A 14068-nucleotide genomic window follows, 5' to 3' on the forward strand; every position below is an offset into this window, starting at 1 on the left:
GGGCAATGAATGTACAAATGCGCTTTACACAATTGATGTGTGTATGGATTGTGATAAGAGTTGTATGAGCCCATAATAAAATGATTTTTGAAAAAATAATAGTAAAAAATTAATATTATATTTACAATTATCATTCTATAAAGCAACACTCCTTGGATGAAAATATCTGCCTAGAAATGAAACCTGTTTGACAACATTTCTCACCTTGGATTTGATTTTGTTGTGATATGCACAATTCTAAACATCCAATAAAGATAAAATTCCCTGGCATAAGGAGGGAAGTCTATTGTAAAACATTCACAATGGTATTCCCTGCACAAATCAAAGATTAAACCCTCAGCTATAGTATTTTAACACCTAAAACTAGAATATTTATGGCTGGATGAGTATTCCAATTAAAAGCCTATTATTCGAAGTCTTCAAACTTACTAGCTGAAGTCATCCTAAGAATGCGATGAGATTTTGTTCACATGTTTTCAGACTCCAGAAATTGATACATGTGAATTGAGAAATTCCTTGTTCTTAAAGAATCATTACTCATCTATAAATGTATCCTAATAATGGATGTGTGCAAATATTTATCTTCCAAGATAGCTCTGAAAATGTATTATTGTCCAAGAAAAACTACCTAAATATCTAAAAAGGAAACTAGTTCAATATCATATATCTATGAAATAGAATGAGCAGTCCTGTTGGTACAGCGGGTTAAGCATTGGGCTACTAAGCGGAAGGTCAAAGCTTTGAGTCCCACCGCTGCTCTGGGAGAAAAAGATGAGGCCATCTCCTTTTGTACATTTTATCCTGTGGAACAGGTCTAGATTCTCTGAGTTGGAATCAACACAAGGTCAGTGGGTTCCATTTGGTTTAAATAACAGAACAGTATGCAGCCATTAAAGTGCAGTTTATAGATGATGTAGGAAGACGACATCAAAATAGTACATTGATTGGACCTCCACTCAAGTACTCCCTCAATGCAAGTACACTTTTCTCTATTAAATTGGCATTCCATGATGCACACCTTCCCGACACGATTACTGAAGACAAATGTGTGCATAAGCAAATGTGGTGAAGAAAGCTGATGGTGCCCAGCTATCTGGGGTCTTAAAGGCTTGAAGATAAAACAAGTGGCCATCTAGCTCAGAAGCAACAAAGCCCACATGGAAGAAGCACACCAGCCTGTGTGACCATGAGGTGTCAATGGGATCAGGTATCAGGCATCATCAGAACAAAAAGTCGTATCATTGTAAATGAGGGTGAGTGCAGAGTGGAGACCCAAAGCCTATCTGTAGGCAACTGGACACCCCTTACTGAAGGGTCATGGGGAGGAGATGAGCCAGTCAGGGTGCAGGGTAGCAACGATGAAACATACAACTTTTCTCTAGTTCCTAAATGCTTGCTCCCCGCACTATCATGATCCCCATTCTATCTTACAAGTCTGGCTAGACCAGAGGATGTACACTGGTACAGATAGGAACTGGAAACACAGGGAGTCCAGGACAGATGATCTCTTCAGGACCAGTGGTGAGAGTGGCGATAGATACATGGAGGGTGGAGGGAGGGTGGGGAAAAGGGGGGAACCGATGACAAGGATCTACATATAACCTCCTCCCTGGGGGATGGACAACAGAAAAGTGGGTGAAGGGAGATGTCGGACAGTGTAAGATATGACAAAATATTAATAATTTATAAATTATCAAGGGTTCATGACAGGGAGGGAGGGGGGAAATGAGGAGCTGGTATTAAGGGCTCAAGTAGAAAGCAAATGTTTTGAACAAGATGATGGCAACAAATGTACAAATGTGCTTGACACAATGGATGGATGTATGGATTGTGATAAGAATTGTATGAGCCCCCAATAAAATGATTAAAAAACAACAAAAGAGTACATTGTATAATCCAGTACAGTATGATCTCTTCTATAAAAGCTTCCGCGATTACACACTAGCCCTCCGTGGACGTGACGGCAGACATCTGCACCTCAGTGCAGAGAGAGAAGTGTGGGAAGAGGCAAAGCTAACACTACACTGACGATCACCTCCGAACAGTAGAACTACGAGTGACTGTTTGCCTCCCCACAGACTTGAAAATGTTTAGCTTCTACAAATAAGTGTTCCTGCTTGTTGTTGTTTTGTTTTGCTTCTTAACCAGAGGAAGAAAAGGTTGTCAAAGTGTGACATCAAACTAGAAACCATAACGTAATTACCTTTGAAGGTGAGACTGCCTGGAACTATCATTTTATACATTTTACATTCTCCATGGTATTAGATATGTCTATGTGTAGAGGGCCTTGGTGGTGTAGTGGATTAGCCATTGGGCTCCTAACCACACAGTCAGCAGTTTGAACCCATCAACCACTCTTCAGAAGAAAGATGAGGCTTTCTTCTCCGGTAAAGTTATACTGCCGCGGAGACCCACACGCCTACTGTAGGGTCTTAGGAATCAGAATGGATTTGATGGCGGTGAGAGAGTGGGGGATATTTAGTCGTATCTGTATTCCAGGTTTAGGAAGAGGGTACAGAAACATGGAATCGTTTTGAGCATTTACCGTGCTTCCAACTTAAACCAGTGCATTTGTGACTGCAGAAGAATAACACATGCATTTACTGAAGAACCTAAAGACTATTCTGAAGGCCACGGAGATGCCTTTAGGCAGCCAGCCACTCCGCTTTCACTTGCACAGCCTGCACCGGGCCATACCACCCACCCAAGCATTATCACCATCCGTCAGTGTCACAGTGGGCTGCTGACATGACTTAATTGCTGAGCTATTGCTAATTATAAGGCAAATGAAACAGTCAAAGAGAACTCACCCCAACCAATTAACTAAAAGAACAGGCATTAATTATCTCGGAATGTCCTGTATCTGCCAATTCAAACTTTATCACCCATAAAGGCTGCTATACAACCATGACTCTTTTTTGTTCCATTCTTTTCCAGGCTTCACAATAGTTGAGCTACTCCTGACGCAGAGCATCCATCTTGCTACCACGTAGCTGGCATCCAGCTCCTTCCAGCTGGGCCTGCATTCCTCGACCTCACCCTGGGCTTTGAGCAGCTTTGTTGACATAATGTAAGTTATTGCATGGTAATAAATTGATAATGGGTGAATAACTCCATTAGGAAGGATGAAAGTCACGTGGTAACTTGGATGCACAAGGCTAATATTATAACCCAACCAGTGCAATGAATCGGTATCAGCAGATGGCTGGAGAGAGTTACACACTTAATCTGCAATGCTCCTCAAACTACGGTAGTAAAAACATGACGACAGTTCTGGACAGCCTGATCTTTCTGTTTTACTGGAAAATCGTTGAAATGCCTACTTGCACCTCTTCTACATGGAGGAGCTACAAATCAGGTACTGGATTCTGTATTGATGTTCACATGTATGAAACTATTATAAAAACAGAGCTACAATGACAAGTTCTTCCCTCCATCCTTGTACTGCCATAAGAAGACTGCTTCCGAGAAAAGACCTGGGGGTCAAACTTGCTCTCTCGAAGGCCAATCATTTAATATCTCGGGATCAACTTCCCCTCATCTCTAAGTTGAGAGTTTTGGACCACGAGGTCCTTTTTAGCTCTCAGGCAAATGACAGATCTAACAGAGAATTTAATTAAAAAATCCACAAACTTTCACAACGCATATCATAGTGCTAATCTCCTTAATTAATAAAGATCTCCTAGAAATCAATACCTCTTTCAGAAGACAACCCAAATCCAGTCTTTTTCTACTGGTTAGACTGGCAAAAATTTCAAAGCTGGGTAACATGGGCCATTTGTTTCAGGTGTGCTTAAAAGAAGGCCAGGCCACGTGCTGCCTAAAATGGCCATGGTCGTTCTTATTGCTACTGCTGTTCCTGGTCCTCCTGGAGTCCATGGGCCGCTCAGTGAGACCAAACAGCTCTATTTGGGCACAGAGAGACTGGTAGCCCGTAAAGTTATCAAGTTCCCATCAGAATCCATCTCTACCACTTCTTCCCTCTGTTTCTGGCAGTGGGATTTTTTCCCCATGGAACCAAAGAAAAACTAATTTTCACCGGGTGTGAGTTCAATTGGTTTTTAATGCATATTCAAGATAAAAAATTATAAACCTATGATTGTGGATGCTTATCTACTTAAACAATATGAAGCATACTAGTCATTAATAGACTAATTCATAAATAGGATATATCCCAATAGATTTACACCATGTGTTTGAGTAATTATTTTAATCTTTATTCATTATAAAAACCCTTGGAGCTGGATAAGAAATATTCTCACCATATTCTTATCATAGTTCCTTCTAAAGTTCAGAGAGAATGAATAAACTGTACTGAAAATCCAATGTACCTATCATCTAATAACCCAAATTGTGGTGATCAACTTCAATTCCTGTTATAATTCTTATTTCCTCTATAATCAAGACGAATTCAAATGCCTCTTTCAATCTCTGCCGCCCAGTGCTACTGATGGAGAAGCCTCTGCCCCACAGCAAGGAAGCAGGAGAGAAGCCCTCACCACCTGCCAACCAAGTCCTTAGCCACGCTTCCCTGAAGACTGTGATGTTCACCTGCACCCCCTCTCTGATACGAGCTAGGTCCAGAGTTGCATACAGGCCAATTTCTGCCTCAGTGTTATCTCGACCAGAAGCGAGGACTGTCGAGAGCTCAGCAGTGTTTCATGGGGCCCAGAACGGTGTGTCTCCGCTCATCCAGAGCATGTTTCAACCCAGTGCCATCCAACAGAGCCACTGATCCTGTGCCAAATTTATGGGTGCAGGCAGCCATTGTAGGAGCGGCTGGTTCTGGTGCTGGCATCGGAAAGGTCTTTGGCAGCCTTATCATTGGTTATGCCAGAAACCCTCTGCTGGAGCAGCAGCTGTCCGCATACGCCAGCCTGGGGTTTGCTCTGTCTGAAGCTTTGGTTCTCTTCTGTTCAACGGTGGCTTTTCTGATTTGGTTTGCCATGTAGCAAAGATGAATGGCTACAGACATTGGCACTCGTAATAATTACAGAATGGAGATAATTCTGCGGATCTGACTGTGACTCTGAAAACTGCCGTGTTGGTGTCATGGAAATGTGTGTTCTTTCCACAGCCATTTCATTCAAAAATAAAAAGTATACAAATGCCAAAAGCGTACCATGACACAGTGCCACAACTTAACCGGCAGGCAAACCCGTCAGCTACCGGTATCGGTATCTCACTTACTTTGGAGAGGCCTTTGGCGGGGGTTCTAGCTAGAATGCTATTGTGTCCAGTGTTGGCTTCTTTAACTTTATCCAATAGCATTAAAAGGCTTGGGAGGTTTAATCTCTCAAAGCCTTATTAAAACAAAAGCCAATTACTCGGCCTCATTATTTGAAGTCACAAACGTATTTAATTCACTCTCCTTCCCACTCCTTTATGTTCTCATGCTGGGCAGGTCAGAAACAGTGGTCATGCGGTCTGCTTTTCTTGTCGGGGGACTAGCCAGGAGGGAGAGACATGCCATCCAAACCAGGTACTAGAGCGACTGTATATTAAAATCACGTAATATCTATTTATTATATCATTTCAACATTTAAGGAATTTTTATGCTATAGTCGGGTAGGCATCAAGCTGTTCCCCTAAAAAGTTAGCAGTTCGAAACCACCAGCCACACCATGGGAGAAAGATGAGGCGGTCTGGTTACCTAAAGATTCACAGCTTCAGAAGCCCTGTGGAGTCGTTCTAGTCTGTCCAAAAGGATCACTAATCACTATGAGTCGAGTCGAGTCGACTCAGCAGTCATGGGTTTGACAGCATTAATACAAAACTTCTCATACATGAGTTAACTGGGTTTTTTAAATTTTAGATGGGTTAGGGTCAAATATCAATACAACGATTTGCTGACAAGACTATTAGCTATATTTTTTCCACAGTGCTAATTTTTCTTTGAAATAGCCTAAGAGAACATGATGGCAAGAAAAGTCTGAAGTTATTGATGACTGGTTGCTGGAAACTAGAAAGTACATAGATTGTCTATATGTTCAATAAAGATTTGTACAGAGCTTATAATGGTCTAGACACTGTTCTGTATATTTAACAAATAAGAGGTCATTTATTTCTCCCCACCATGCTGGGAGGTGGACAGAATGTACAGATGAGGAAATGGAGAGAGAGAAACGTTAAGTCGTCCAAGTAGTCATTGGTAGGAGTAGGAGTTAAAACCCGGTAGTCAGCTCTCTACTCCTGTAAAGAGTTATGGTCTGGGAAACCCAATGGGGCAGTTCTACTCGGTCCTCCATGGGGTTGTGATGAGTCAAATTCTGCTTGATGGCAGTGAATATTTTCTCAGTACTATTATCATAGTCAATATATGTTTCCATACTATTATTATCCAGATCCAGAGTTTATGCCTCATGGAAGCAGGACCTCAGAAAGCAAAGTACACATCGCACAGGGTAAATCTGCTGCACAAGACGCCGTGAGAGTATAGAAAAGCAAAGATTGTATTCTGAAGACGAAGATGCGGCTGACTCAAGTCATGGTATTTTCAAGGGCCTCAAATGAGTACGAAAGACCAAAGAAGAATTGATGCGATTGAATTACAGCTCTGGCAAAGAATATTGAATGTATTATGGGCTGCCAAAAAGAAAAACAAGACTGTCTTGGAAGAAGTATGGCTAGAGTGCTCCTTAGAGGTAAGGTTGGCATGACCTCATCTTGAACGCTTCGGACATGTTGGCAAGAGAGACGAGTCCCTGGGGAAGGACATGGTGCTTGGTCAAGAAGAGGGGCGTGGAAAGGAAGAAGACCCTCACCAGGATGGAGTGACACAGAGCTGCGACAAAGGGCTTAAACACAAGGGCCCTTGGGAGGGTGGCACAGGACCGGGCAGTGCCCCCCTCTGCTGTGCTCAGGCATGCTATGGGTCAGAACCAATTTGATGGCACCTAGTAGCAATCACAACATTCACCATGCTGCCTTTCAAATGCATACCAGCACGTTTTTGCCACTTGTAGGCAATTGTTAGCAAGAATTGTGGACATTCCCGAAGGGGCGGGAAGATGAAACCACCAGACAACGTATGTGCCCCTATAAAAGTCTGCTTCAAGTGTTTGGATCATTCGTCTAAATAAGAGTTCTGCCTCATCATGTCTCAAAATGCCCTTCACGGAACTCATGCCTCCCTCCCCCTCCCCCCAACAAAAGATACAGGGCATGTAATACACCACAAATTTTATTTTCACTTAATAAGTCACAGATCATTGTTTTCACTCCAGCATATCAAGACAGTTGGTCCCCAAATTTATTTGGCCTACAGTAATTTTTCAGAAAGAAAAATTACCCCATGCCCCCTGGCAATTAGACATAGTTGTCCTCTAGACCACAGATAGTCCAGGATCAAGTAGAGCTACCTGCTTTTGCAGTCCCCCAGCCCCACTGCTTCTGTGCAACCCCCAGGGGGTGGTATGGCCCGCTCTGGGAACAGGGATTTAGATCGACATCACACATTTAAAATGCTATACAGCATTAGGTGGGGAGGAGGCTTAGGGATAGGGTAAAATAGCTTACTGGTTTCTCCCATTATTTATTGAGGAGTTTCTTCCTTTCTTTCTAGGGCTCGTTCGAGGAACCTGCTTGGCCCCCTGCTCCTTTGTGGGTCCTTCTTCCCACCCGAACTTCATAAGGGCAGAAGCCCAGGCGAGGTTCCACTTTAGTTGTCAGCACGGCCTGTCTGGAGTTCACAAACTGTTGGATTGTATGATCTGTACAGTATATGCCAATAAAATTGTTAAAAAGAACTTTTAAAAATAGAAATAATAATAATGATGAAAACTTAAACAAAAAAAGAGGACATATATTTCAATGGGTCCTGAAACAATAAAGCAGAATATTGCTGGTTTTTTTTTTTAAAGCCATCTTGGAGCTTTGTTCTTGCTACGCTTCCCCTTTCTTTGACTCAACTCCCTGCTGGAACAGTTTCTCGCTTGCTCTCATTGCCCTTTGCCACTGCTCCCGGTGACTGCCCAAAGCTGGGACCATGGGCACCACTTGACAGACTCACCTGGTGCCAAGTAGTGTGCTGCAGTGGCCCCCCAACCCACCCTGCTCCATAGAAGGGATCAGTTCTTCCTGGCCAGATCCCAAGGAGTGCCAAATCACACGCACCCAATGGGTAATTAAACTTCTGGCTCAAAATCCCAGAATAGATTGTTGGTAGGGTTCCTCAGCGCATCCCTGGCACACAGCAGGATGCAATTTTGAGTTTAGTTTTAAACCTTGCACTCTCTCCACATTGGGAATTATAGAGAAAACAAACCAAAAAAGAGTGAATTAAAGCAAAAATATATGTATTTCAAGGAGAAAATGGCAGGAAGTGGGAAGACATCCATTTCTGAATTATGTGCCTGTTCCTAAGCAGATCTTGAGAACTTAACTGGCCTGATTTCTAGGAGAGCTGAGTAGAAAACTTGAACTGAACATTAGGGATGGCCATGTTCAAGAGAAATTAATTCTGTTTTCCTTTTGTCTAGAATCTGTAAGTCAGCCAGTCACCAGCTATAGAATGACGCAGGCTGAGGGGACAGGGTGGAACGAACGAGGACTGGGGATAACTTCATTCTGTGGCCTTCTGTGGAGAATGATGGTCTGGCTCATTGATCTACACTGGTGCAGACCAATTTCTGATAAGATTTTGTAGATTCTTCTTCTGTACAGAAATTCTACAATTTCTGTAGATTTCTGATAAGAATGGACGAATATAGATGCACTTTGGCCTCCATATCCAATCCACACCGCTGTTCTTCAAAACATACTCCTCTAGAACCTAGGGGTTGAAAGAAAGCCTTTTCTCTGTTCAATGAGAGTTGTGCTCGGCCAGCAAGTCTATTCTGCCTCTTAGCAACCCGAAGGTGACCCCTGAGAACTGCCCCATAGGGGTTCCCAGGTGGTAATATTTATGGGAGTCAATCACCAAGTGTTTTCTCCTGTTAGAGAAGTAGATTGGTTAGAACCACTGACCTTTGGGTTTGCTTCCAATCACTTTATCCCCTGTGCCACCAGGGCTCCTTAAACCAAAAAAACTAAACCCACTGTGATGGAATCCATTCCGATTCATAGCAAGTTTATATAGGGTTTCGGGGGTTGTAAGTCCTTATGGGAGCAGACAGCTTCAACTGTTTCCAGTGGAGCGATTTGTGGGCTTGAACTTCCAATCTTGCAGTTAGCAATGCTATCCTACTAGAATGCTTTAGCCAAGCGTCTAACTATTATAAATCAGTTTGCATGCTAATAGTATGTATGCTCCCACTTTAAAAACAGGGCACGGATTCCTCACCGCAGAGTAAATAGCATACTAGGCCTCTGGAAACCTCTCACTGGCCAGGCTCACACCACTAGGAAGTGCCAGTTAAGTCTAATGACCAGAAATAAGTATAGTCATACAGATGGTCAGTCGCGTTTCTGGTTTACCTAACGTAGAAAACAAGCTTTGACCAAGGAAATGCACACTGAACCTAAGTTTTGTATGTTCTGTCTCATACGGTGAACTGCTGATGGCAACTGAAAAACAAAACATTCCATGCAGTTCACTTCATGATAACTTTTCAAGGATCTGACTACCAGATCTTTACCCAGCTGATGGGCTGATCAGGTTCCTGAGCGCCTCGGCCCTGAGCCACCTTGTGTGTCACATTAGCACTTGTGTGTCACATGTCCACAGTGCGTCACATTAGCACTTCCTTCCTGGACCATGCCCTGAAAAAGGTTGGGAAGCTCTGAACTACTCTGGTAGAGGTCATACCTCCTGCCATCGAGTGGATTCTGAATCGTAGAGACTCTATTAGGATTTCTGAGGCTGTAAATCTTCACAGGAGCAGATAGCCTCATCATTCTCCCACCAAGCAGTTGATGAGTTTGAACCTCCAACCTTGAAGTTAGCAGTCCAACGCTCACCCAACAGTACCACCATATCACCTGCTGTCTTATCTGCATCCTTGAAGAGTGGTAACATGTTAGAGCTGGAAAAGACCCATGATGGTTATTAAGAGACGTTCATTTAAATGGGGGAGGGGACGTTAGAGAAATAAAGGGTGGAAGTTAACAGATTTTTCTTTTTCTTTTTTTTTTTTAGTGTAGGATGTCTCTGAAATGCATTGGGACTCTTAAGGAAACAATATAATAAATACAATACACACTTTACACTTATTTTAGGGTGACATTTTTGGAATATCTTTTGCAGGTAACAATGCACAGAATTTACAGAGAACAAAATTTACAGACTACGCTATGGGAAAACGCTGCTTTATCTCACATAATTGAGAAATAGGCTTACAATGGTCAGTAATTTGTCCAATGCCACAAATTAATTGTGAGCCAGATCTGTAACTCAGATGGCTGGACTTTCCATCTGGCCTCCTCCTGCTAATTGAAGGGTAAAAAACTCAAATGAGTTAATTATTATCTAAATTCTGCCCCCCTTCTGCGTTGGAAGTACTTGATATCAATCAGGTTCATATCAAAGAAATGAGTAGGATGAAAAATAATTCTTCTCCGAGTCACTTTAGTGTTCATGATTCCTTAAAGCAGCATATATACACGTCTTCAGAAAGTCCATAGAAAAATAGAATGGAGTTTTCTCTTGAACTCTTTTGACACCTCCTGGCCCACAACATCAGGTGTCCCCAGTGCCAAGCATGTATCCTTTTCTAAGGAGCCCTGGTGGTGCAGTGGTTACAAGTTGGGCAGCTAACCAGAAGGTCGGGAGTTTGAAATCACCAGCTGCTTCCTGGGAGAAAAACGGGGCTTTCTACTCCTATAAAGGCTTTCTATTCTCAGAAACGCACAAAGGCAGTTCTCCCCTGTCCTCCAGGGTCATGATGAGTGGGCGTCGACTCAATGGCCGTGAGTTGGGGCTTTGTTTTTGTTTTAATGGTTGTATCCTTTCCTAGGGCCTCAATTTCTCTTGATGGTTAGACAATGAAATATTCTCATATTAATGCGATCGTAGATCTACTGCCGGATGCAGTGAACTTTTAAGCTAACGTAAAGTATGTCAAGAAGATCATGTTCTGTGGGTCCAATTGTCTGGGCATCCGTCCCTATGCCCATCTCCTAGGAGTCTGATAGGGACGCTTTCAAAGCACTGCATTAAGGGAGAAACTGGAAATCTACAGTAAGGCCAGGTCGATACAGCTCAGGAAGGGTCCCAGGTTACACACATGCCAAACACACATCTATAGGCAACTGGTAGTGAACTGACACCCATTCATGAAGCTCTTGAACATCTGTGCTCTCTCAGAGCACCCAACGGCTTCACAGGAAGAAACGGTGAGGGCATCCCCCAGTCACAATAATCAACCAAAAGAAAGGCAAAGAGTGCGACTCTTGATAGACCTCAAGATGAAACGAGGGAGCTGGTAGCAGAGGAGCCAGGCTACAGGGCCTATCCAACCGCTCTATACAGGACCAAGGTGGAATAACATTGACATTCCACATGCATGATGGAGTGAGTTACCTGTGAATCCCCTCTGACCATAGCAGAGGGCCATGAATAGCCCTGTTAGCAGACAGAGAACACTGTAAAGTCAATTATGGCAGACATAGTAGAGTTAAAATGTTTTATCTTACCATTTGATCTCCCTTTTGACTCATGTTAAAGCTGTTTCAGTTGAGAGTTTAAAAGAAAATACAAAGTGCAGGGGAGATGCACATGCATGAAGCCCCTGGTGAATCTCCCCTGATCATGGAGCAAGGATGTGACTAGCCTTGCTGTCAAGCAGAATTCATTGAAAATCGGATTGTTGCAGATGTAGTTGGGTTAAAATTTAGCACCCTATCATTTGATCTCCTTTATGATCCATTTAAACTTGTTCTAGTTTTTAGTGTTTTTCTGCTTCCTTTTCATTTGAGGATTTTTATCTGTTTTACTTAGTTATTGCTGTTAGTTTGGGGATTTTATTTTTTTCTTTTGATGTCTTTCTGCACATGAAATCCAGGATGGGTAAATTTATAGCGACAGTGACTGGATTGGGGACAGTTGGGGGGAAATGGGGAGCAGAGAGCGATGAGTGCAGAAGTGAGAAAAATGTCTGAAATGGATTGTGGTGCTGATCATACAGCTCCTCTTGGTGCTATTGAACTGCTGAATTGTATGATATGTGAAATACATGCCAATAAAACTTCTTTGGTAAAAAAACAAAACTTAGAATCGTTTGACTGTATGCTCATCTAAATTCATCTTCAGTATACTTAATAAAATTCAATTACATACGATTACATTATAATAAAGAGTAAAAAAAGAACCAACACGTTTCTTTCTTGGGAAAATTATCCAAAGAAAGAAGGCATGGCTTTTGGAAAATAATTGTGGAGTGAGAGAAAGGGTCGAGTATTTTCCTTTGAGATCTCAAAATCTCTTAGCATCTCTCCAATGTCTGTCATTGACTGCCAGTCAGCAATCTAAGCGCTAGAGATAGGCAGCAAACTTTTGAGTGTAAAATATACAGTAATGATTTTCCTTATTTGAGCTTTGCCAAAGCAGCTGGCGTGAAGCAGCTGGCAACCCATAAGCAAAAGGCAGCTAAGGGAAGCCAGGCACCTCCTTGACTATTATCACGTGCCAGGGGAAGGGCGGCTTCGGTTTCCCTTGGCAGTTCCTTTTAAACCTGCCTCAAAAGATCCCTTTTCAGATCCTGGACATCAGTGTAGCATGTTAATCCTGGCATTGGGTCATGGGCATTCTTTTCTTCCTCCAGCTGCTCTCTGCTCCATGCCCTCTCAAATCAGAGTTTCCTCCGCCAAGAATGGTACATTAGTTAAATACACAAAGAATTAGCACCAAGTAAGGTAAGAGGCATGTGCCATGAATATTAATGTGATACAATCAATTATAATCATGAGCATCCACTTCCTGCTATGGATGCATGTGCACTGGGACCTGGCACGTGTTCGTTGCTAAGAGGACAGAGAAGGCTGCAGTTAATCTTGGTGAAGGTCAGGAGGCTGTAGTCACTGACAGCAGGCCTTCATTTTTCTAACCAAACAACAACTTTGGATTCCCAGCTCCTCTAGATAGCCAATGGTTTACAGGAGCTGTCCTGACGTCTCAAAATAAAAGACATGAATTTGCATGTGCCGTAACTAAAGGCACACGATGTATTGCGGGAAAGTGGTGACAAAGCAGAAAACAAGTGGAATAACAGTGTGTAAGAGAGTTAAGATATTCATAGCAGTGGCTGGATAAGGTATAAACAACCACTCCAACAATGCTTCAGGAAGTGAGATCAAATATTAATAGGAATGAAAACCATATAGTAGACTGGATCAGGGCCATTGACATCCTGAGGCCTAAGAAAGAAAATGCTTCTGATAAAAGTCATAAGAAAAGGAAAAGGGAAAGTCATAATTAAGTGGCTTAACGTGCAATTCCAAATAGGAATAAGCACTCCCCTAACTGACACCAGTGTCCTAAACTGTCAACCCTTTACCAGTACACAATGCTGTCTTTCACTCTACATAGCATTCCATTTCCGAAGAGACCTTTCAGCCCCCAAGCCCCCTTACAGATCTGAACAGCAGCAAACGCTCATGGGGCAGTTAGAAACTAAAGCAGCTTTACCAGCTTCGTGAAAATGCCCGCAGGCTGTTTCCCAGACTAGCCAACATGCTGGCAGTCATGCCTGTTGGTTGCTGCATGACATGCCAACATGGAGTGGAAGGGAAGCCTCCTTACGAACACGGAGAGGAAAACGACTGGTAATAGAATGTGGGAATTAGCTGTTATAGGTCTTAAGTTAGTGTGCTGATTCTAAAACCAGTTTGGCAGTTCCTCAAAATGCTGAAGAGCTACCAGATGGCCTAGCAATTCCACTCCAAGGGAACTGCCAACATATGTCTAAGCAAACCTTGCAGATGAATGCTCACAAGAAGTATTCTTCATAATAGCCCACATGTGGAAACAACCCAAGTGTCCATCAACTGGTGAATAAATAAATAAAATACGGTGTACCAAGAAGGTAGAATATTATTTGGCAATAAGAGCGGATGAACTGCTGGTACAACATGGGTAAATGTTGCAAACACCAAGCCAAACAAGAGCAGTCAGTCATACAGGCCGTGTATA

General features: G+C 42.7%; 2 protein-coding genes across 4 annotated transcripts in view; one reads left to right on the forward strand and one right to left on the reverse strand.

Moving 5' to 3' along the window:
• ST7 (suppression of tumorigenicity 7) overlaps positions 1-14068 on the reverse strand; it is a 212503-nt gene that overhangs the window by 156164 nt on the left and 42271 nt on the right. The gene's annotated exons all lie outside the window — the stretch shown is intronic.
• Positions 4451-4952, forward strand: LOC105979066 (ATP synthase F(0) complex subunit C3, mitochondrial-like). Its single transcript, XM_045288898.1, is given in 2 exon segments — positions 4451-4761; positions 4763-4952. Coding segments are annotated over 2 exon segments (501 nt in total).

The sequence above is a fragment of the Echinops telfairi genome, unplaced genomic scaffold (assembly GCF_000313985.2).
Source record: "Echinops telfairi isolate 266 unplaced genomic scaffold, ASM31398v2 ScPeMD7_23;HRSCAF=83, whole genome shotgun sequence".
Classification (NCBI taxonomy): domain Eukaryota; kingdom Metazoa; phylum Chordata; class Mammalia; order Afrosoricida; family Tenrecidae; genus Echinops; species Echinops telfairi.